This window comes from Polyodon spathula, chromosome 8 (assembly GCF_017654505.1).
Source record: "Polyodon spathula isolate WHYD16114869_AA chromosome 8, ASM1765450v1, whole genome shotgun sequence".
Taxonomy (NCBI): Eukaryota; Metazoa; Chordata; class Actinopteri; order Acipenseriformes; family Polyodontidae; genus Polyodon; species Polyodon spathula.
This window is the reverse complement of record NC_054541.1, coordinates 38,886,634-38,910,725: the sequence shown is the minus strand read 5'-3', so window position 1 is coordinate 38,910,725 and position 24,092 is coordinate 38,886,634. Positions and strand designations below refer to the sequence as shown.

At 37.3% G+C, this 24,092-nt stretch overlaps 1 protein-coding gene across 1 annotated transcript; it reads right to left on the bottom strand.

Moving 5' to 3' along the window:
• Positions 1–18,631: 18,631 nt before the first annotated feature.
• Positions 18,632–23,932, bottom strand: LOC121319918 (mesencephalic astrocyte-derived neurotrophic factor-like). The gene is made up of 4 exons (XM_041257876.1): positions 23,782–23,932; positions 20,940–21,067; positions 20,450–20,591; positions 18,632–20,119 (listed from the first exon to the last, which is right to left on the bottom strand). The coding sequence occupies exons 1-4, from the start codon at positions 23,855–23,857 to the stop codon at positions 19,932–19,934; spliced, it is 534 nt and encodes a 177-aa protein (XP_041113810.1). The 5' UTR covers positions 23,858–23,932; the 3' UTR covers positions 18,632–19,931.
• Between the last annotated feature and the right edge of the window lie 160 nt (positions 23,933–24,092).

Here is a 24,092-nt window from a genome sequence, read left to right as displayed (position 1 = left end):
TTTTTATAATCAAATAGCTCGGGATGCTGAGAAACTTCAGCTATCAGTAGCTCCTCCATGTTGATGGATATTCGAGTTCATGACATGACACATCCCACACCATGGACCTGATCGGCTAGACCCAGATTTGCCGTGGCGGGAAAATGTTTGAGCAACAAAATATAGATCTCCGAGCGATATTTTGCCATTGTAAAATTCTGCCGCTGCGACACTTTTCTGCAACATCATTTTTTCATCAATGTGTGTTCACTCTAATTGAAATAAAACGTGAGTGATATGTATGGCTGTGGCAGGCTGGCGAGTGGAAAGAGGCCCAGAGACAGACTGCAGTTCAAAAAAATAACTATTTTATTATAAATAAACACAAAATGAAAGGGCACAAGGGCCAAAACAAAGCAATTTAAACACAAAAAAGATAAAAAGCAAAACTTACAAAAATAACAGTTTCCAGGCTGGGCAATGCCTTCACTGGATTCAAGCTTTCCAAACAACCAAAAAAAAAACCAACCTGCTTCCTCAGCTCCCTCTCTCCAAATGAGAAGCAGAGGCCTCCTTTTATATCAGGTGGCTGGGCGCTGATTGATCGTTAATCAACCTAATCAACTAATCAACCCCAGCCACCTGAACATAATAAACCCAGGCAGGCAGGGGAAGTTAACCCCATCCCTTACAATTTAAAGGGCAGATCTTTGCTCTGCCACAATGGCATTTTGCCGCTCCCCGCTAGCAGTGCCGCGACACTCATGTGTGTCCTGAGCGGATTGATTTTAAATTGGTTCAGTGGTGCTGAGACTTTCCATTGGACATCTAGCATCTATTTTCTGTTGCCAGATCAGAGTTCTTCCCTCCAGATCTAGAGGGCAATCTGGAGGTAAGAAATGGGCAGTGGTTTTTGTAAAGGTACCTTTTTTAATTTTAGAGGATTTTCTAAAGGTTGTTTTGTTCCTGTCTGAAAACATTGTTCCCCAAGATGTATTATTCATAATGTGCAAGTCCTCCTTTACTAAGATGGTGGATGTGCTGTGACATCATGCTAGTTGGCAGCTGTGACCGTTGAGCTCTATAGAATTTCTCCAGACGTTAGATTTACTTTGACTGCTCACTTCATGTGCAGCTGGTATTAGGGCCCCATAGGCCCACAGAGTCTGTGCTGCATAGAATTTGAGCGAGGGGCACAGGAGTGGGCCTAATACTCGTCGCAGAGGAAATTAACTTAGTTCTAAAAGCAGTTTAAATGTTGTTCACACAGTGAATATTTATTCTGGAAAATTAAGAAAAAAAACTACATTTACAAATTTTTGTCTTACAATTTAGCCATGGAGTGCCAATGTAATATTACTGTAGGTTCATTTTAGAGGTTTAAGAATTACACAAGTACAGTGCATTCCAATTAATTGCATCCTGTGTACTCATAGTTTTATGTGTTTACCCAAAATAAGGAATATACATTTTCATTTAACCAGAATAAGGAACATACATTTTCAAAAGAAATGCTCTTTTACGCTGGTTAATTGCATACAACTGTTACAGTAGGCACCTGGACACCTGGCAACTTCTTAACAATAATCTACTGTAATAGGACTTAAAATAATGTGCTTCTTGTCTTATTTAAAGTTGTATTTCAGTGTTACTTGCATGAATTGTCTCAGCAAATTCAGTATATATGTTGAACATTTCAGCAGCCTAATTGTGTTTACAATTAGAAAAACAGGAACTTGAGCCCTCATACTAAATAATTTTCTTTTTCCTAGAGGTGTCTGGGGCAATTCTAAAGGTTTTCTTGCATTCATCTAGAGGTTTGGGAGGGGATCTGACAACACTAATATGTATATATGCATTCAAAAAATGTTTAGCAAATAATACAAGAATTGTAGCTACACTGCATTTTCTTATGGATTTTTTTTTTGTTTGTTTTGTGTGTGTGTAAAACTCTGTCTGGGTTTTTGTTTTTTTTCTGGGGGGAGGGGGGGGGGGTTGTTTTTGGTTTCCTGCGCTTTTTTTTATTAAAAAATGTAAATCTTTCGATGTCCAAATGAACTCAGGCTGCACTTGCGGTTCTTCTACACAACCTAAAAATACCATGTTTTCCAGAAAGCTGCACGATATTAGCAAGAACTCAGACAGAAGCACTTAAATATACCCTCAGCTATTTTAACATTAATTGGGTTATTTGCATTTGGAAGTTGAAATTCTATCCCTAAAACAAAACTACATGGAAACCCAAATTACCTGAAAGTTACTACCAAAACAGAATGAGAAAAAGGTGAGACTTTTTTTCAATTTTGCCATGGAAACCCCACCTGTGAAATTCATTATTCATGCACATGCACAGTTTCACTTCCATCTGTTTACTCTGTGTTGAAGTATGATTGGTGGAATTGTGCTTTAGTTTCATGTTTGAAATAAATAAATTCTTTCTTTATTGATATTTTTCCAACACTCTTATTATAAACAACTATTGCATATTCATTTTATGAGAGAACAGTAGAGCGTGAAACATCTTGTTTTGCCTGTCGGGATGGCTTTTTAGGCTAATGTATACAGGATTTCAGCTTTAAGATGAATGAAAACAGCTTTCAATCATATTCTGCACCCTGTCCCCTCAGGGGGATTTCTCCAGTGTTTTGATAGCACTATCCTGCTGGGGGGGGTTTCCATTTCTGTTCTCATTGGTTTATTCCCCTTTGCACAGGTGCAGCGATTGCAGAATGATGAAATTTTAATAGGGCACACTGGGGCATGGCAGCAGGGGGTAATTGTCTCTTTCGTTCCCAGTACATGGTACATGCATACTAATTCAGTGGTTATGCATGTTCTCCTCACAGCTGATCATTGTTCATCCACACATGAAACACAAACAATGGAAATGACATCACTCAAACAGAACAGAGTGTGTCGGGCAGATGCGTTTTTGTTTTGGTGTAATCCCTCTATCTTTCCACTGGAAAATATGTCTGCATAAGTATTTTCTATTCATGAATAAACCTCTTTATATTTTGTTTAATACTGTACTCCATTCTTCACCAATGTTCAAGAGAAAACTGTTTTCTATTAATCTAAAATTTAAAGATTTAAAAATTTACTCTGTACCTACTGTATGTTCTGCATGTTGCAGGCTGAACAATGTCAGCTTCTCTCTTTCTTTTCCTTCCTCTTCCATGCACAAAGTCTTGTCCCCTTGATCGGTCCAGACCATTGCATCAGCCAACCCATGTATGGTTTGTTAGTGACCCAAACTTACCTGTGAAAACCCAGGGGGGTTAATTTAGCAGAACCTCCAGCCAAATATAACATGGCAGTAACACTATGCAGCTGCCAGAGATTGTGGACTAGAGTAGCAAAGCCATTCTAGTCACTTTTGCAGGGAGCTACTGCCATGGCTCGCTACAATATCAATATTTTCAGTGTTTTCAGTTATATCTCTGTCTAGAGCTGAACTTTCATCATCAGCTTTCTTTGCTATTATTTCTTCCATTGAGGCAGATTTTACCTTCGCCTGGGTAGCAAGCAAACCAGCAAGGCCCTCTCAGGACGCTTTGCATTAAAATGAAAACCAAGCCTGCAGATATAAACAATGAGACAAGAAAACAGGAACACAGAAAGAAGTTTCAGTTAGTGTTCCTTACCAGATAAGGCTCCATTTTCTGTCTGTAGTAAGTCAGCCTCTCCTGACAGCTCATCCTCTTTTGTGGATCCCTTAAAAGTTAAAAGAACAAGAAAACAGAATTGAGTCTTCTCATAGAGAATACAGTGGCTAGTCCTTACCGGAGGACTGGGCTGGTGTAGCTTGGATGTGATTCTAAAATATTATTACTTTCTTTTTTATATAATTTTAAACTCAAAAGGATAGAGGCCTGGAATTAACTATCACATTTTCAATAGTGTCCCTGAGAATCAGTTAAATCCCGCTTAAATGGGAAAACCCAATTAATTAATTAATCCCAAGATTCCATCTGGAAAGAAAGCATGCAATATAATCCCGTTGACATCCAATTTCTACTCATCAATGTAGGTGCTTGTGTAAGTATAATCAGCCTTAACTTCATTAAGCAGAATTATGTACAGTCTGTTGTCCTGACATATACTACCAGTAAAATACCCAGTAATTCAAAGCCACGTCATTATCTTGAAAGTTCAATGTTTTTGACTACTGAATCAGCATCATTACCAAGAAAGACTGTATTGTATTATCATTTCATGAATGTTATTGATTCAGGTCATGTCATTTCTAGAAAAGATAACTGTTTATTAGGCTACAGTTAAAATTCTGTTCCAAAGCTTCTGTTCCAATAGATACCAAATAGCAGATTGCATTGGTTCCTTTTCAAGTAATTTATTTTGCAATCCTACTTTGGACGACTTCTACAAATTGTGTCACTGTTCATACTTAGTCACTCCAGTGGAAGTAGTCCCGTGTTGGTTTGTTTGGAAATGTATTGTGTCTAGTACCATAGATGAGATTGTCAATTATTTTCTCTTGAGTCTAGCTCTCAAAAAACAACAGTAACTGGAATTTCAGGCAGGGAGATCGTGCTGAAAATCACAGATTATCTGAGCTGGAGATCAACATGAGTTAGACATTGGAACCCAAGAAATTAGATTAATTTAACTAATCATTTTTAACCAGCAAAGGGGATTTACATGTTTATAAAACCTTTTTTATTATTAAATTTTGAGACTGTTTTTCCAATACACTGAGATATAAAGGGGAAGACCATGTACTGCTTGACATTTATAGATTTTTTTTTTTTTTTTTTTTTTTACTCACTAATCTGCAAATTTACTCATATACTTTGTGGTGAAGGCATGATTTGAAAATGATAACTTCTGAAAAAGTTACTTTAATATTTTCCCTCAAAAGTGTATCTGTACTTACCATCATCAGCCAGATAATCTGAGTCGTTCACAAAGTGCAAGATGAGGGTCATCCAAATTGTTTAAATTCTAAGTGTATGCTTCTTGTGTTGTGACTTTTAACAGCTTTGGTGTTAGAATTCGATAGGCTTCCTCTTTGCCAGTTCATTGAAGTAGTAAAAGTGAAAGTAATCTTGCTCTATCAGTCAGGCTTTAACTGGATAAAAGCAGTGAAGCAGATCTGTTTACATTACAGAAAAGATTTAGAAAATCCACATGGTAAAATGTGTTCAACACTACTGTGCTAAACAGCCTGTTAAAACTGCTAAAATTATAATCGTTTTAAACAATAATTTACTGGGAGAGTTTTTTTTTCTGAATACAGTACTGGTATGTCATATACATTCAATATTGTACACACAATAGTATGCCTTACTGTTGAAAAATTGAATATATATATATATATATATATATATATATATATATATATATATATATATATAGAAACCATAATCATATATAGTCTTACATTTACAACTAATATCTTGCCTTACAATAATCTTTTTTACACAGAGTGGGTGGTGATTTTGAAGAATTTGTAGAAAATTTTGTAGAAACCAGTAACCGTTAACAAGAATGCGGTTTTCCTGTTACACCACATGTTTGGAAACATGCTGAAATATTGCATTTTATCTGCTGTCATCTGCAGGCCAGCTCAACTACCTGTGATTGCATTACAATTTTGAAATGACAGTTGCAGCTGCTTGCATTTTTGTGCAAAGTGGCATGGTTATGAGATATATAAAGATCTGTATATTTAAACACATCCAAAACCTGTGTGGTCATTGCTAGCTTGCACTTCTGTATACAACATAGGGACAATTTAACCTTAGCTTCCTGGCCCATTTCCTCACATTTTAAATTTGTTAATGTCTCAGTGTAGAAGTTAGCTTTTATGAAAAACGGTGCTTTTCTGATAACAGCATTCACATAATGACTGGACAGGACATGTAGCTGTATTAAATACTTTTATGCAATTTAGCAGTATCAGTATATAAAGTATATATGTGTTTCCCCTTGAAAGTTGTGTCTCTGATAAGCAGCATGGGACACCCAAAGGAAGCAATGATGCAGAGATAATCATTTCATTTGTTTTTCTTTGAAACCACTAGCAGTTTCAGTTTCTAAGAACATAGTTGGTAACATTTTTACTTTAAACATAAAAAAATACAAAAAAATATCAAGGTTAAAAATTCAGGTATAGTTTAAGTACCCTTTCGCAGACTTGGATAAAACAAATATGAAGTACATTATGTTCAAATATGTGGTATAACAGAAAGAAAAAATACATTATAGAGATTTATGAAAGTACTGTAAGTATGCACTTTGTAATGTAAGTGATACAATTGGATTCAGAGTGTAAAGAGACATCATGTCAAGTCTCAAAAAAACACAGGATACCATTTCATTATTTATGTAGGTTTGCAATGGGATGATTCTATCAATATTTAAACAGGCAGAGGACTCCTAAAGGAGACTCACCATATACCTCCTTTATGGCTGGTAAAAGTGGTTTTACATAGCATGCTGATACATGTTTCAGACATGCATATAAATGACATCATCTTAAGGGACTGGCGAAAACTGGAGAGTGCGGAGACACATGGAATTATATGACCACAATACAATATCTCTGAACGCAGGTAGTGAGCAAATAGTATTGTCAAGAATAGTGCCCAGGGGAGGCAGGGTGAATTTTAGTAATGAGGATGTGGGACAGCACATTCCTTACAAAGTGGCTACACCCTATACAGTTTCCACGTAAAATAGAAGCTTTAGTATATTTTTGCCATTTCCAAGAAGCAGCATGAAATGCATTGGTAGATCAGAATAAAATTGTTATTTTTATGACCCATAGGAAACACAGATAATGAAAATCAATGCCCTCTCTCAATGTGTCTATTGCTGCCTCGCTCAAACACATCTCAACCACCCAGCCAAGCTCCAGGCTAAATTTATCCTGCAAACACTATTGGCTTTTAACTCTTATAAAAGTTCAGCAAAATGCACTTAGTGTTCCACTTTGTCCTTTTAACCCTTCTGTCCTTCAAAATGCTTTTATACCCCTGACCCCAAATTTCAAAGCTAACGCTGTCATTTCATATGAGTCATAAACAATCATTATTTTATTCAGTTTACCCATGAAGTGAATTTTGTTATGTTAATGATCTATAACAATATGTACAGGTAATAATTATCTCCGGGACCACTCCCCTAAATGACAAAGTGGTCCTAATTTTGTATGTTTATAATGGTATCCAGCGTTCCAGATAAGCTGCTTACTGTGTGTTTTATGTAATGAAAAAATATGAATTACGAATGATATTTAAATTGAATGCGCAAAGAATATACATTTTACTGTTCAGCTTGAGTTCGAATGTTATCAAGCTATTTGTACTTCATTGGTTCCTGGTGTCTCCATGGTCAATTGTGAATATACAGCATGCAGTAGCTAGAGAATGCCGGGACAGCTAATTGTAGCAGAAATTACCAGAAACACGTGACCAATAAGTTTGGGTTTTCATAAAAAAATAAAGTAATAATGTACAGTTGAATCACTCGCTTGCAATGCATGATTGTGACTGGTGAATAAGAGACTAGATTCTTAATCTTAAAGATTTCTCGCCGCCATATTAGTCCCCCTCAACCTAATCTATGAATTTACCTATCTGTCAACTGAATTTTCCTGGAAGGTACATGTTTATAACAAATACAATATTATGTGTTTGGAGAGAGTCAGGATGCTTTATATTACTATAGCAAGACAATCTGAAAGGAATACTATATTGTCATTTCTTTATTTGCATTAGTGCAGTTTCATAGTTTAAAAAAAAAAAAAGAAATTTGAAATATGTAGTATGGAGAGTAAATTACTCTTGACCCAAGACATTGAATTAGACTTGAGATTTAATATATTGTAGATAAAATGTATGTCAAATCTGTGCTGTAACTATAATATATGATCTTTAATTTAAAATGTAATGGCAGGTAGCACAATTTCATTTAGTTATCTGCAATTACCACTATATTTATGTTGTGTTTGCGAACCATGAACATAGTATTTTGTTGACGAAATGATGTTCTATAAAGCACCAGCTATTACAGAAAGTGTAGCGACATAGCAGACAATACTAATAAAGCCTTGACATTACCACCTAAACAAACTAGATGCAACTTTTAATCAGTACACTGCTGTAAGTAGTAAACCACTTATAAATGACACAGGGCTATTTGCTGATTAACTTCTAAGAGCTAGTGCATTCAAATCCTCACTTCAAATCCACAAAGTGGACTGTTCCCACAGCACTGTAGCTTTGAATATTCAATCACTTTTATAATGCCGATACAGAAAATAAAACTGGCGATTTATATTTTGAAGACAAGTCTCCTTTAAGACACAATAAGGTGAAGATTCCTCTCATTTAAGGTATATTGCGAGTATAATTCAATATTTCAGATTTTTAAAGTATATACACGTTTTTATTTATTCAATATACTAATCTATTCTGAATAATTGTAACAGCCCATAGACTTTAATTATAATGCATTAAAATTATTTTCATTTTGAACAGGCAGTGGATGCATTTTGCACTATCCAGTAACTGATCTCCCATTCCTACACAGAAAGGTGGATCTTGTTTTATGCACTTCAAACAGGCTACAGACATTGAAGACTTTAATAGGTGAATAGGCATGTTTGATCACATAATACCTTCATCATTTTGTCTTATTACTGTTCCAAGAAAAGCAAGCTGATGGTATTATAAAATATAATGTTTTAAATCAATGCATAATCATTTTCAAATTAATGTATAATACCGTTCTTTTTTTAAGTAACCTAAACAAGGAAAGCGTTACTTTATTTTTTGTGTTGAACTAATGATTTTATACACACCAGAGCAGTTTATCTGTAAAACGGACATGGGTGGACATGGTAAAACACAAACCACTTATAGATAATTTTTTTTTTTTTTACAAAATCAAAGTCTTTATCCTGTTTCCTGGTGGGTAGGGGCCCTTATTGTTTAAGAGTTCATATTGGTTTATCAGTATCAGTGATAAATGCAGTCTCGGATTTGTCACTGTAAAACTGGATTCTTAGGAAGATTTTTCCAGAGGCATTATTTTGTCTGTACTCTGTTTTGTTGCTATCTTTCACAACTACTCTTGTCCCATTTTTATTCCATATAATTCCACATGGAAAATCATCATATAGTTCTCTGTTTCTAATTTATTTAACCCTTTACAAACTTAGTCCTGGTGTTCTTCTTTGGTCTGCAATATACTCTACTGGGCAAGGTCAGTAACAGTATCTCTGTAGTTGGATGCAAAGGGTCAAAATTAATTGTAGCATCAGAAGATGACTGGTGTTATTGATACAACTTTTCCATAAATATGTGAACAGGAATGAAATCATAATTTGACAAGAGACCAAACATGATTTAAACACACTGTTAAATCCCTTTCTGTTCCAATAAACATGCACATATTAGAAATGTATTGAAATGCATCCAGTCTTCTCCATCATTCGTCTTAAAGTTAAGGCTAAATGCTGTATGACTCTCAATTATTACCAGAAGGATGTTGTATAGAAAATACTCTCCAATAGAAACAATCTTGGGGGTCAATAGTAGATCAATGTAATTGCCTGTAATCAATAATGATCTGGACTCAAAATAAGCAACCAACATTTTCAACAGTAAGCAATCATCTCCACCTACCTCTGACCCTTTAATGATAGATGGCCTGGGTATGTAAGCACAGCTCTTAGCCCCTTCTGAGGTTTCATGTTGAAAATCATGGCTGGAGTGTTTAGATGAACTGTGACGACTGGAAGCAGCTTTTGAGACATGATCGCCATTATTATGTTTTGTAAGGCCATTGCCATTGGAAATTGAATTGTTGCCATTTGGGATTCTGGCTTGCTGTGCACTATAGCTTCCTGTGCCTTCCTCCCTTGATCCAGGTTGAATAGTTGCAGCCCAAGCCCCTGGTGAATTAGTATCTGGCTTTGATACTTCTGAAGATGCTGATGAGGTGGTATCAGGGGTTGTGTCTCCTGCACTACCAAAGCAATGCTGGAAGGCAGCACAAGGAAAATAGTGCATTTTAATAGGATCCCAAGAAAAATCTGTCAAAAAAAAGTCAGAAATATTTGTTCTACTGTAGGTGTACTTAAGGTTCTTGATTCTGGAACCATTTACTCATTTCCGACACTCAGACTTCTCATTGTACTCCGTGTGTAGCCAGTGTTTTGTATGCAGTTGTTTTCAAATGTTGAGCAAGGTTTTCTTTCTCTATACTGATGAAGAAGTTTCTACAAAGCTATATAAAGGCCTAATGTTCATCTTCATCCCATATACATATTTATAACTTGCCTGTCTTTTCCTGTGGGTCCCACTGTAGCATACAGCAGACCTTGCACTAGGTTTACCGTAGGTGCTCACATCTAAAGCACTTTCAGGTCGTTGTTATCTATTCACACAGGCCCGCAGATGCTGGCAATTTTAATACAGGCCTCCCTCAGCAGGGTCTAGAGTTTCAGTAGAAGGTCTTCCCCTACAGGGGCTCAAGTGTATTGTTTAGAGGTTGTCTGGGTTTGCAGGTCTGTAAGCTTCAGGTTACCTGACTCAGTGTAAAAGATAGGCCCAAAGTGTAGCCTGATCTTTCGGCCCATTAGAAAGCACTTGGACGTATCAGTGACATCATTTCCAAAGTACAATCTTCCTAAAGTTACTCATATTTAAATATTCATACCCCAAAATAAAGAAAAAAACATTTGCCTGCCATTCACAAATTCTAACATTTTCTTTTACGTCTGGCAAATCATCCATATTTAAATCTTCATCTGATTAAAGGCCTTTGTTTGAAGGGAGGACAGAAGGTACAGTGTCATCATCATTTTGGAACTGTTTATAATGCCTCTTACTGAGTGAATTCATAAGCTGATAAGTCATGGAGTAGTTGAGGAGCCCTGTAACTGTATTCCCTTTTTATTCAAAGCACACTCTGTAATGAATATTCCAGGTTCAAACAGCACTCATCCCCAGAGAAAAAAATGATGTATCTAACAATTGGTACTGAGTAATTTAAATGACTAAACTAAATCCCATAAGAATCAATCAACCTGGAACTTGTTTACAGGGCAATGATGCATTGTGAATTGGGAAGAGTATTATCAGATTCCTATGCAGTAAATCAGTTGTTTCTGAATGGCTTTGGTTACAAAATATCTGTTAAACTGTCAATTTCACAATATTAATAGTGAACCAGTCTTTTGTAAGAATTACACAATAAACTAATTTAGCAGTTAGTCAGAGAAGACATATTAGGTAGGATCTGTCACCATAGAATGTGAACCCTTCATTCAGGATGTAGTGCTCCCTCGCTATAAAGCCCACAGCACGCAGCCCGACTCAAGCCGTCCCGACTCATCTGAGTTTGCACAGATTCTGCGATCAGTTGTGCTCAGTTTTGGTTTGACGTCACAATTGAGTTTTTCCCGAGTGGGTGTCGTATGCTGCTAAGACTGAATTAGACTGACCACAACTAGATCCTGGTGATTACTATGAATGCAAATTTAATTAATACTGCCCCATGAACATTTTTTTTATTAACTTAGCTCAACATGCAAATGTTTCAGACAGTGTTTGACTATTGTATAGTTTGTATGCTACACTTTAGCGTGTGGTAAATAAAATCTAACCTGTTGATTTTTATTTGATTTTGGCTTTGCATCACTGGCCTCGCAGCAGCTGGCAGAGGTTGGAAAACCAGATTTTCCTGGGCCATCTGGCAGCCACCAGGAGAACTGTCCCCTCTTCTCTCCTGACCTTCTCAAGGAAGGCAGGGAGCAGCAGTATAGGCGGGAAAGCATGCAAAAGCACTTTGGGCCATTCATGGGCTAGGGCGTCGACGCCAAATAGACATCCACAGCTGTTGAGGGAGAACCACAGAGGGCAATGAGTCGTCTCTGCCGTGGCAAAGAGGTCAACCTGGGCTTCCCCAAAGCATTCCCAAATGCGGTGCACCACGTGAGGGTGCAGTCGCCATTCTGACGGGTGAGGACCCTCCCTGGAGAGGACGTTAGCTGCCCAGTTCACCACTACAGGGAGGTGTACTGCCCGGAGGGACAGGAAGTGTCTCTGTGCCCAGATCAGCAGCCAAAAGGCTATTCAATGTAACCCAGGGGACCAAAGTCCTCCCTGGTGGTTCACGTACGCAACTACTGACACATTATCTGTGCGCACAAGGACATATTTGTTTTTGAGCACATGGAGGAAATGTTGCAGCGCGAGGTGAACCACTTTCAGCTCTAGTATGTTTATATGCAGGGATGTCCAGCGACCCGACCAGGATCTGCTGACTCCTCTGCCTGCCCAGACTGGCTCCCAACCAGAGTTGGATGCATCTGTTGTGACCACTTGACGATTGAAAATCACTCTCATTCTTCCGCCTTCGCTCAGGCGAGGGGCTTGCCTCCACCAACGTAGCGCTTCCCAACATAGACGAGACAATGTCAGCCAATGGTGTCAGTCGCGCTTGGGGTGCAGCCGAAAGGCATTGAGCCATGCTTGAAACAGGCACATGTGAAGCAACCCCAGTTGGATGGCTGACCCAGTAATTTTTGGCACAACACCAATTGTACTGTGGACCAAATCAACAAATCAGCCAGTCGTCCAGGTAGTTCATCATCCTTATCCCTCACAGCCTCAAGGGAGCTAGAATGGCATCCATGCACTTTGAGAATGTGCAGGGAGCTAAGGAGAGGCCGAATGGCAGCACAGAAAACTCGAAGATGCTCCCATGAAAGGCTAAGCAGAGATATTTCCTGTGCGCTGGACGGATAGGAATGTGAAAATATTCGTCCTTCAGGTCCACTGTTGTAAACCAGTCGCTCAGCCAGACAGACTGGAGGATGTGGCAATGTGTGACCATTTGGAACCTTCTCTCCTTCAAGAACCCATTGAGGTGTCTCAGGTTTAGGATGGGGCGAAGGCCGTCATCCTTTTTTTGGCACCAAGAAGTATCTTGAGTAGAGTCTCTTCGAGAGGTGTGTTCTAGGGACGGATGGCTTGTTCTTGAAGTAGTGTTTCTACCTCTTGTTTGAGGGCCAAGACCTGGAAAGGGTCGTTCACAGATGTGACCTTGATCACTTGAAAGGGAGGAGGTCCCAAGTGGAATTGCAGCGCGTAACCGGTGTGTACGGTGGTGAGCACCCAGGAGTCTGAGGTGCCATTGCGCCAGTATTGCAGATGGTGTTGTGTCATAAGCCTTCAGTCCCCCTGCTGGGGCTGCTGAGGCTGGGGCGAAGGCTGCTTAGGACGCTGACTGGGGCAGTTCCGCTCAAACTGTCTCCGTGGGCGCTGGTGCACTGGGGCCCCATGTCCGGTGTGTCCCCGTCCTTGCTGATGGCTCCTTGCCATGGAGGCCTGGAGGCGGTGCCTCAGGTCGCTCCGTGGCGCTGTAGGGATTGGAATACTCTGGGATACTGTAGTAACTGCCGGACGCCATTGCCTCCCCCTTCCCCGTGCCGGGGAATGGGAAGGGAGCATTGTAGCCACCTGTCGGGATGCCTCTCACTCTCTGTGACAGCGTTGTAGGACCTCACCTACCGCTGCTCCAAAAGTATGGCCATGGGAGATAGATGCATCCAGTAAGGCGGACTTGTCCGCATCCGGGACCCTTGCCTCTCCGAACCCTCTCCTTTTGCCCAGGGCTTGCCCTTGGAACCCCGAGATCTGCAATAAGGTGCCCGAGACGGTGCCCAGCTCTGAAGCTCGCGGCTCGGGAAGGGTAACAGAGCGCAGCATGCCATCCTGGAAGGCCGTCAAGAGGCGACCAGTACCGAGGGCAAAGCACCAAGGTACTGAGCTGTGTGTCTGTGTAAAAACAATAGTAATAGTCAACCGATTGGGGCTGTAGGCCAAGCACAGTGAGTGGGCGTGCCGAGGTCGTCCAGAGCCCTCGAGTCAACAGCAGCGGCAGAGCAAGGCTGGACTCTCTTCTCTCTTTTTTTTTTTTTTTAGAGCTGCAAAAAACAGAGGAAAATCAAAGAAAGGTACATGCAGCAAGCTGCAGAGGTTAGAAAGCAGACTACGATTGCTGTGCGATGTAGGCTGTTGAAGTTTTTTTTTTTTTTTTTTTTGACAAAACAGTTGTGTAGTGTTAGCTCAGCCTTCAGCTGCTGAGTTTCTGATTCTGGGGAAGTGGCAAGCCTACTTCCAGCAATACAATCGCATGGAAACTACAGAAAAAAAACTGGAGAGAACGCTCTTAAAAGAGTCAATCACACAACTGGAAGGTTAGTTTTATACTCACCCTACCTACCTGTTTGTGAAAGGCAAAGGAGACTGAGGTCTCCATGCAGTGATTGCTTCTTACCTCGAGAGGCAGGACAGAGGACGTCACTCCACGGAGGGGCCTATAGGCAGCTTTGATATAAAATGCTCAGCAAATACCTGACAAGCAGGCATATGCCCAAAGTATTGTTTTGGTGGTCACCTTCAAATTGAAAGGAGAACCACACAACTTGATATGGAATCCTCAGACTCTGGTACAACCACAGGGTAATATTGCCTTTAAAGTTGAAAATGGCATTTGCCTTAGAATGCAGTTACTATTTTTTCACAGTTAAGATGGCTGCTAGAAGAATGGGTCTTACTGCAACACAAGATTTACAAAAGCTGAAAGACATTGCAAATCCATTGCATTTTGTCTGGTAATTCTTGCTCACGATTTCTAGAAATGGAAATAAGACAACTAACACAAGTATTCAGTGCAAGAATGCTGTCTGTGTTTCATAAAATGGTTCATATGCAAAAAGTGAGACTCTTCAACGAAGAGGCATACTGTGCCCACCTGTTCAGTGATCAGTCTTGGATGTATATTGTTTTGACTTCATATTTTTGTTATATTCCTAATGGCAGTTATAGTTGAATGTAAAAGAGTAAAATACACAATGACTTGGTAAATGTACATGTTTTATTTTACAAGCACTCTTTATGTACTTAAAGAATTAATTTTTAGCACCGGCAATGTCAGTAATAGAAAATGTACTATCAGAAATGATAATGGTGTCTTAAATCAAACCACTGCCAATTATAACATATAGAAAAACATAGTAGAGGTCAAAATGACCCCTTGGTCCTTCTATGTAGGCAGATTGTCTGGTTGTTCTAATGTTCATTAAAAGGAGTTATAGCTAATTAAATTATTCCAAGTATCTTACCTGCTGTGCACTTTGAGTCACTATGTAGATCTCACCTGTGCAGTTTTGAAAGAAGCCAAGTAAACATGTATTACCAAGGTTAAAGAGTAAGCCATTTCAAATAACATTTTCATGTTAAGGTACTTTGATCCGAGTTCTGGAGCAGCTCATGAATTGTAGTTGTCAGACTCTCTTTTGCCATAGTAATTTGTAAACATGGCTAGAAAAGGATTTAAAAGTTCAACTTTACAAGGATCAAGGATCGAACAACTTTACTTTGCTGATCTGGCCTGAATTACATATGACTGTGGTGGAAGACAATCTGGTCAAGTAGATCCTGCAGTCACTGACTGTAAATCAAGAAACACACACAAACAGAGCTTTATTTAGTCTAGCATGATAAGAGATATAATTTTTTCAAAACTGCAAATTTTAGACATATATTGAGAATGTAAGTGCACGTCAGGTACGATTTATGGAATTCTTTTGTCATTATGACAGGATAGTGTCACGGCCCAAGCTGTTACCAGCAGGAATTAGAGACTCAGAGACAGAAGCTGCAGTGAAGCACTGCTGCACCCATTTAATTCAAAAAACAACAATCAAAAACACTGGAACAAGTCAAAACTCACCAAACACTCCAACAAACAAAGTATTTCTCCTTACTTATATACTGTACATGTGGCCACTCCTCAATTAGCATACATTACCTAACTTAGGAATGACAGTGCCAGATTTAACCCCATTTCTGCCAACCTTACATTCCCGCACACACACTATGTACAGCAGCAAGGCTTCTGCCCTGCCACAGTCATGATAAATATTCAAAAGGACATTTGACAAGAAGGTATAAGTTGTCCAACTCTGACGACTGTACTGTAGTTGCCAAACCTTCGGATAAACGTTAACAAACCCATTACTATATTTGGTTATGTTTCCTTTTCAGCTTTTCTCTGTGCATATAGCTCATATCAAGCCAAATGCCTGATAACATGTTCAATTGTTTTTAATGGGTAGTGCATTAAAGGACTAAAGCTGTAATCATTTACAAGCTTGTTTGTTATCTTCAAGGGTTTAGCAGACAGGTAACACAAGCTCAAACATTCTATTATATTCTGGGGTTGTTAAAGTAACCTTCTTATTTTAATTTTATTTTTTTACGACTATTTATCTCAGTGTTTATTATGCTAGTTCCCATTTTTACATCAGCTAGATAAGAAACTATCAATATAATCCAAGTGTCTATCCACAGGCACAGCAGGTTAACACAACAAAATGTTCAGTTTTGAAGATGAATTTCCAATTTATCAAGATTTTGCTTCCATTCTAAGATTAAAAAAAAGCAAACCAAACCAAAACAAAACAAACAAAAAAAAATACATGCACAAAAAGATGAATAAAAAAACAAGCCAGTATTGTTAAGTTTTGTTAACGTTATCCAGCCTTATCAGGCAGACTTTGCACTGTTCAGTTGAGTACTGAGGTGTTGTATTTGCAAGTGATATAACAAGGAACACTTTAAAGTGGAAGGGTGTTTGCCTAACACAGCAAATTGCAGCAATTGCAAATTATTTTAATTTTAGATCTATTTTTTATTTTTTTCTGTCTCGTGGAAACGCTTTGTTATAATATTGTCATTCCACCACCATTATTAAGGCGTATACACATTTTCAACTCAAGCTGACATGTTGTTCAGTCACAAGCCACACATACACACATATATAGTCAAACCCATTTACAACGTACCTGGGATATAACGTACACACTGACATAAAGAACCATGGAACCGAATAGAATCATATTAAATCCTGTTTAAATTCTCTTTTTATTACGTACTCTGATATCGCATACTTCCAGTTACTACACACGCACCGCGATGGCACGCAGTGGTCCTGTGGTGCGCATATTGCGTACTCGTAGGCCAACTTCTTGCCGTTTGAACTTGACCTTGCTCTCTATTACTGTAATGTATGCAGTATTGTCATGGCCAGCGCTAAAGATCGTCAATTTCACTTAAGGCCAAACTGTACATTATTGTAGAAATGTTAAAGGGACGAAAGCAGTCAGAATTATGTTGTCGAAGAGCTCAAGTTTTAAAAAACATCAATCGCTGTGGCAGTCGACTAAGGCCCTGTTACACTACAGCAAAAACTAAAAAAAATCGACAACCAAGTTCAAAACCGATTTACCTGAACCTTAGCCCAACTACAGTGTATAGAGCGTCCAGATTGCCGTAATGAAATTGGGTTAGTTCAACCGAACTTTTGTTGAAAAAAAAAACACTTCGCTGGATGGCTGTATCCCAGAAACCACTGTAATGTATACACGCTCTTCTTTCTTTTTTCCCACCTCGTAAATGTTATTTATTTTCATTGAACACTGGCACAGAACAGAGAAGCTACGAGAAACAGCCTCAAAAGAAGAATAATTCGTATGGGGAAAAATGCCCACGACATAGTAAATAAATTAGATAGCCATTTGCACAAAGGGAAAATCTGGGGCAGATAAGACGTTCTCTAATTTAATTAAAAGTCGAAATAAAGACCTTTAACTGCTAAAATGTGATGTGATCTAAATTCATTTTAAAAAGCGTTTTGGACATTTTCAAATTTTTGTGTACTACAGTAAATTAGCATATTTGACTGTACCAATGGAATATGACAAGAATAAATCAAATCCTCCTGTATTTTAATTCTGGTTTGAATTTTCTTTATTCTCGTCTCATGTAACCAGGGCGATTATGGCAACGTACTACCGCAAAGCACTAGGGGATAACGAAGGATACTGTGTTTTTTGACTACCTCCTGAGTAGGTTTCAAACTCGGTTGTTGAACTCAGTTATGAACCCTGTTTAATGTGGATGCAAATCGAATTAATCACTTTTAAACAAATATTGAACTCTTAACTCGGTTTTAAAACGCTAATGTGGCCAGGGCCTAAAAGACTTGTTAAAATAACGTACAGGCAATGATTACTGACTGTACTGTACCTGAATTTGTATGGTAATGTTTATTGACTTTTATATTATTTTTATTATTATTATCAGTTTTATTATTTCTATAATTTATTACTGTACTGTGTTATTTTGTATTCGTTTATTTTACTAATTACACTACAGTATCATTCAGTACATTAATTACATGTTTTTTGTTTTTTATAATTCATTTAGCTGACCATCTTTATCCAAGGCAACATAGAATTACTGTATTAAATAATTAAAATACAGAATGTTACATATTGTAAAGGACAGTAATAGTTACATGTTACATTGTTTCTTCTGTCATAAACCTTTATACTACATACCTACATTAAACAATTAGTTCTGTACTAGGTTTAGATTTTTGTGCTGATTTGGCGGGTATGTGCATGTACCTGGCTATTCCGTACCTCGGTTATAACAAACTTATTACGGTCCCAAGGCAGTAAGTTGTATCAGAGTTTCACTGGGTGTGTGTGTCATATATATATATATATATATATATATATATAATATAATATGCTAAATATTTTTTTTTCTTTACAAAATATCAGTGTGAAATGCACCAAGAGCGATTACTGTTCATCATACCATGCAAAATTATGTTTAAACTATTGGGAATCTAATCACATGTATAGAGCAACATTTTTGTATATACTTTATCTTTTAGTACTGCAGACTGGTGGGCTTCCACATATTTTTTAGTAGGTTATTCAAATGTCTTCTGACTTTTCCTGATTTGTCAAACTGAATTAGCAGTATCGCTATGTGAAAAGACACACAGGGTCAGATTCCATATTATCTATTTAATACCAAGGGTACAATGCACCTAATCCGTCCTGTTGTATTATATGAATTTTAAATCAGATAGGCTGGTAAAACACACAATATGGAAGGTCAGTTTACATTACCATGCACCCATGCCAATCTTGAAAATGAAATAGGTCCATATCAGTTACCGAGACAATGGTCAGGTTTCAGCTTGCATGCTTTTCCCTGTCATTACAGAAACTTGCAATACTGGTTGCTTGTTAGGTAGATTCATTCAAATTCAAATCTTTAGTGCAGTATAAATACTTTTTCATAGAAAGCGTAATAAAATCACCATTCTTATTAGTGTTGTATATAACTTTTTAGAGACTTTTTCATCTTTATTTTACAAAAGAAATGTATGTTAAATCTGTGTATAGCTCCCTCTAGTGTTGTACTGTAGTTTGTTATTATGATACACCGGCATTAAGTACTGTAGTTACTTGGGAGAAAGGTACGTGCAATATGTCTTATATACAGTAATTCATTGTTTTCATTAAAATACCAATTGTTAAAACTGTCTGCATTACTTATTGAATATCAGCAATACACAAAGCAGAAATGCATTACATAGTTTACAGAAGGTGTTTTAGCCTTGGAGTCAAAATTCACAAATCTGAACAAACTGCAATTTGTCAGACAATATTTAAATATGTACTGACAGAAAATTACATAGAATAAGACAGGAGGAGCTGAAAATGGTGGATCTTAATACATTTGCTATACTGTACATCTCTTACCCCTGTGTTTTTTAAATTGTATTTACTCGTGACAGAGTTTACTAGTTAAATGAAAGATGACATACCTGAGTTGTGTGAATTACCACTGTAACTAAAATAAGACAATCATGGCTGTCAAAATGTGATCATTTTTAAAATATAGTAAACATTGTCAACCTTGCTTGACGCATGACATTAAGAAAGACCACACTCTCATCCAGCTGGAGTTCACTGTGTTTAAATAAAGATATGAGAGTCTTTCAGGTTACGACAGACTCGGTTGTAAAGTGCTCAGCACTGCTCACAGGTCTGACTGGAAGCTGTGTCCCCTGGTGGTGTACTTCGGAGCAAGCTCTTGAATCAGATTTACAAAGTCTTGTTTCTCAATGCATGCTTTGCACACCTCTTCCCAGGAGTCCAAAATGCTCTTCAGCTCTGCTACCCTCAGTTTAGACAGGCCAGCTGAGCTGAAATCCAATGGCTGCGTTTCTAATTAAAACAAGGAGAGGCAAATTGTAACTAGAGAACTAGAGAATAGTGAAAGGAACACAAGAATGTTCCTCTTCCAATAATACACAATCTCCTCACAGGATGTGATCTGTTTTGATCAAACTGAACGAGGCAATTATTGCTATAAATGGCTTGTTTTTATCCGTATCTTTAAAAACTCCAGTAGAAGAACTATAAAACATCAGTGTGGTGAAACTCAAGTGGAGAAAAAAATCAGTGTAACACTTTGTCATTGTAATTGTACTGATGAAGGCAGTCTATTTGAATATGTTTGTTATGGTGTTATTCTTTACTTAAGTATAAACATACCATATCTCAGTTCACATATCTGATTGTCTTTCTTTTGTAGTTTTTCACAGATTTTTTGTACAGGCACATGGTAGCTCATTGGACGGGTCACTTCACTGGTCATCTTTGTAGCTGCATCACTTGTTGCTCCCAAATAATAACACTGAAAAAAATAATGATATGCCTTGTAAGATTATTGGATCATTTTCCTTTCATTAACTCAAATACTATTTGAAAGATCTGTTTTTCTTTTTGCTCCACTGAGGATTGTCCATGTCTCTCTCCAATTGTCTTCAAATGAAATAACTTCAATGACGTTTCAACTAATTTCCTCAAGCCATCGTCAGCTAAGATTTGATTATAACTACTAATTAGCTCTTCTTGTAAATCAATCAAGAACCAGGGTGGGCCTTCACGGGCAAAGAGCAGCCAAGCCTCTTAGGGAAAAGAGAGCTAGATATCTCACCAGAATCATAGTTAAATGCACTTTTTTGAAAATATGTTTGCTTACCAGTCTGTTTTCTTTTCCCTTGGCATCCCTGCATGCTAAAATCAGCTCCTTTTCTACAACGGCTGGTGTGAAGTCTGCAGGCTTGGCTTTCAATGTTTGGTAAAACCTACCCAAAAATCCAATGCATACTAAAATAACAACAACAAAAAAACAAAATAAAAGTTAAGCATTGGATGCTAAGCTATATGTTTCAACTTTATGTTTATTTATTTGAAAATCCATTATATACTTACCAGGAAATGTTATATACAAGAGGGTACAATTCCATCATACTGTATGTGAGCTTTTCAATTCAGTGCTCTTTTTAATGAAATGATTTAAACTGTAGTGGGTCTAAATAGCATTATTAAGGTTACGAATAAAGGGTCATTTGTGTATAAAGGTTCTAAAAATCCGCTATCTAACTGTATTGTCAACTCTGGTGTATTTCTGTTGGAAAATATGTAAATCAACAAGGAGAGTCCTATTGTAATAGTTAAAATGTTGGTAGTATATAGATCCCCACCCTTTGGATCCGTTGAACAGACCTTGATTTCTAGCATGGTTCTACTGTATACAGTAGCTCTGTCTACATTAAGTTTAGTTTGGAACAAATGTGGTGCTCAACATGAAAAATTGTATGACACATCACATATCTGCTTGTTTCAGTAAGCACTGTGAGTTAAATGAAACCCCAGACAGACAAATTAATGTGACAGACTGCAATCTATCTGCTGACAAAACATCCAGTGGGTCTTAACCAAGCATGCTATCTACCTACTTGAGAACACATTCATCTAAAAAGTTATTTATTTTTGTACTGTATGGCTGTAACATTCTCCTCCCAATCGGGCTACAGTGCATTGTCTTTGAATATTTTTACTTACAGTTCATCATTTGGTACTAGTGATCAACATCTTGGACAGACAATTCAGTTTAATGAAGTACCCAAGTGGTGGAGAGAGAAAAACTAGAAGGTTCAACTAAAAGGGTTACACTCTGGATTACAGTATACAGTAACTCAAGGGGTCATAACATTGTCAGGTCTAACCTCATTTAAATTACAATTTAGTCACTTTCTCCATTTCAGGCAGGGGAGAAGAGTCTTGCCTACATGGGAATAGAAGGAACTTCATACCTGAACTAAAAGAAATGTCCTCTATGGTGCAAATGTGGTAATAGCCACTTGACAAATGTACATAACTGAAAGTTATCAAAAAATATATTGACATTAATATTAATACATTATTTAGAATATGTTGATAGAGTATTATTAACTTTCACACTTACTTTCTAATGATTATCACACAGCAAAGCAGAGGGTCAGTTTCCAAGCAGGGTCACCGTTAGAAAATAAGCACTTGCTGTAGCAGTTAATGGCAAACCCCAAAATAAAGCAAATGTTAATATGTAGTGCATAGCACAACAGAACACAGGTTTAAACTGTAATTCCCTCACTCATAAATTGCATGTTGATTTAGAAAGTATAATTTAATTGGAAATCCTTGTCACCTTTATCATCTGTAAGTTCCTATACAAATAAGATATACAAGCCATTGCATAACACTTATTTGTATTTATATCATATTAAATACATTTTCCATCTGTTTCAGTTTAATTGTTTACCTTTATTGACTTCATCCAAATGAAGTGTTTCCTGTGAAACCTGAATGAATCCGACCATTTTCGGCAAGCTTTTATTATCAATGCTTTTTTTCACATTTTTATTGGTTCAGGATTTGTATCAATTGTACTATGCTGCCACCAACAGTCCATGCCAAGAAGATGCTGAACCATATTTTTGAACACATAAAACTAATATGCATAACAAAATATTCAAAACAAGACTAAAATGCAATCTATGAAAGATAACTCCACGCAAACTGGAGAATGCTATTGCAGGTTAAGACAAATGCATCCACTCCATACAGTAGAACTCTAAAATTATTTACACACATATATATATATATATATATATATATATATATATATATATATATATATATATATATATATATACACACATACACACACACTATTTTTTTACCTATTGAACATTACCTGACAAATAATTCTGTCTGGTATATGCCAACACAATCTTTTGTAAAGCACTAGGTCCTGAGAATTATTTTTTTTTTTTTTTTAAACATGTGGAGATACATCTTAAAGGCTAGACTGTACTGTATAAGGGCACTTCCCTGTCAGGGGTTGATAGTCTATACTTTATACAAGGGCTCAGGAGCCCTTTTCCCCACCAGGAGCTAGGTCTATTTTGATAATTGACAACTCTCCACGGTTTACATTTCATTTACATTAGGTAGTGTTAGTTGTGGGTTTACAGTTAGGAGTACAGTATTTAAATTATTTAAATTTGCAATACATTGTAGAAGTGAATGATAATTCAAATGTTACAGCATTGAAGCTTTCAGAAAGAAAAACGGTGCAAATGTATTTTGGTCTACAGCAAATGCCATGTAAATCTAGCGTGTGCTGTTATGTTAAAAGCATATTTGTTTGCCAGTGGATTTTGGTTGAATGTACTGTTTGACTGGAAGGAAAGTTTGTGGGTAATAACAAATATGTGCACTCATTTAAATTAAAATAAAATACATTGTGCTCAGAAAAATAAATAAATAACGTAATTCTACTAAAGTAATTTGAAGTAAAAATATTGATTATTTGTTTTATTTTCTTACTATAGAACATTTGAAAATCAAACTCAAACAATAAATGTGGTTGCAACATAAGCAATATGTACATGCTTCAAAGTTCACGTAGAAACTTCGGAGTAGCACAGGCAGGCATGTACTATTTATACACACGACAGCAAGAAGCACACACACAGCAAAGCAAGCACTCTCACCTTCACATTCTCCTGCATTAGCTATTTCAACAACAGTACACCAAAACACGCCAGCTGTAATTAATGTTAACTGCATTTTTTATTACTATTATATTATTATTATTTTAACTGTAACGACAAAACACAGTTCAACACCTACACCACTTGACTATCAAACGCTGTATCTGAGAATTAATTCGGTATAATTATCCTATTGGCTCTCAAGATAGGTGGCTTTTATTGGTTTTCAAACGCATACTATTTGGTTGTTATTATTATTATTGGCTGTCACGAAACCTCTGTTTATGGTTCTGCTCAATTTATGATTGGCT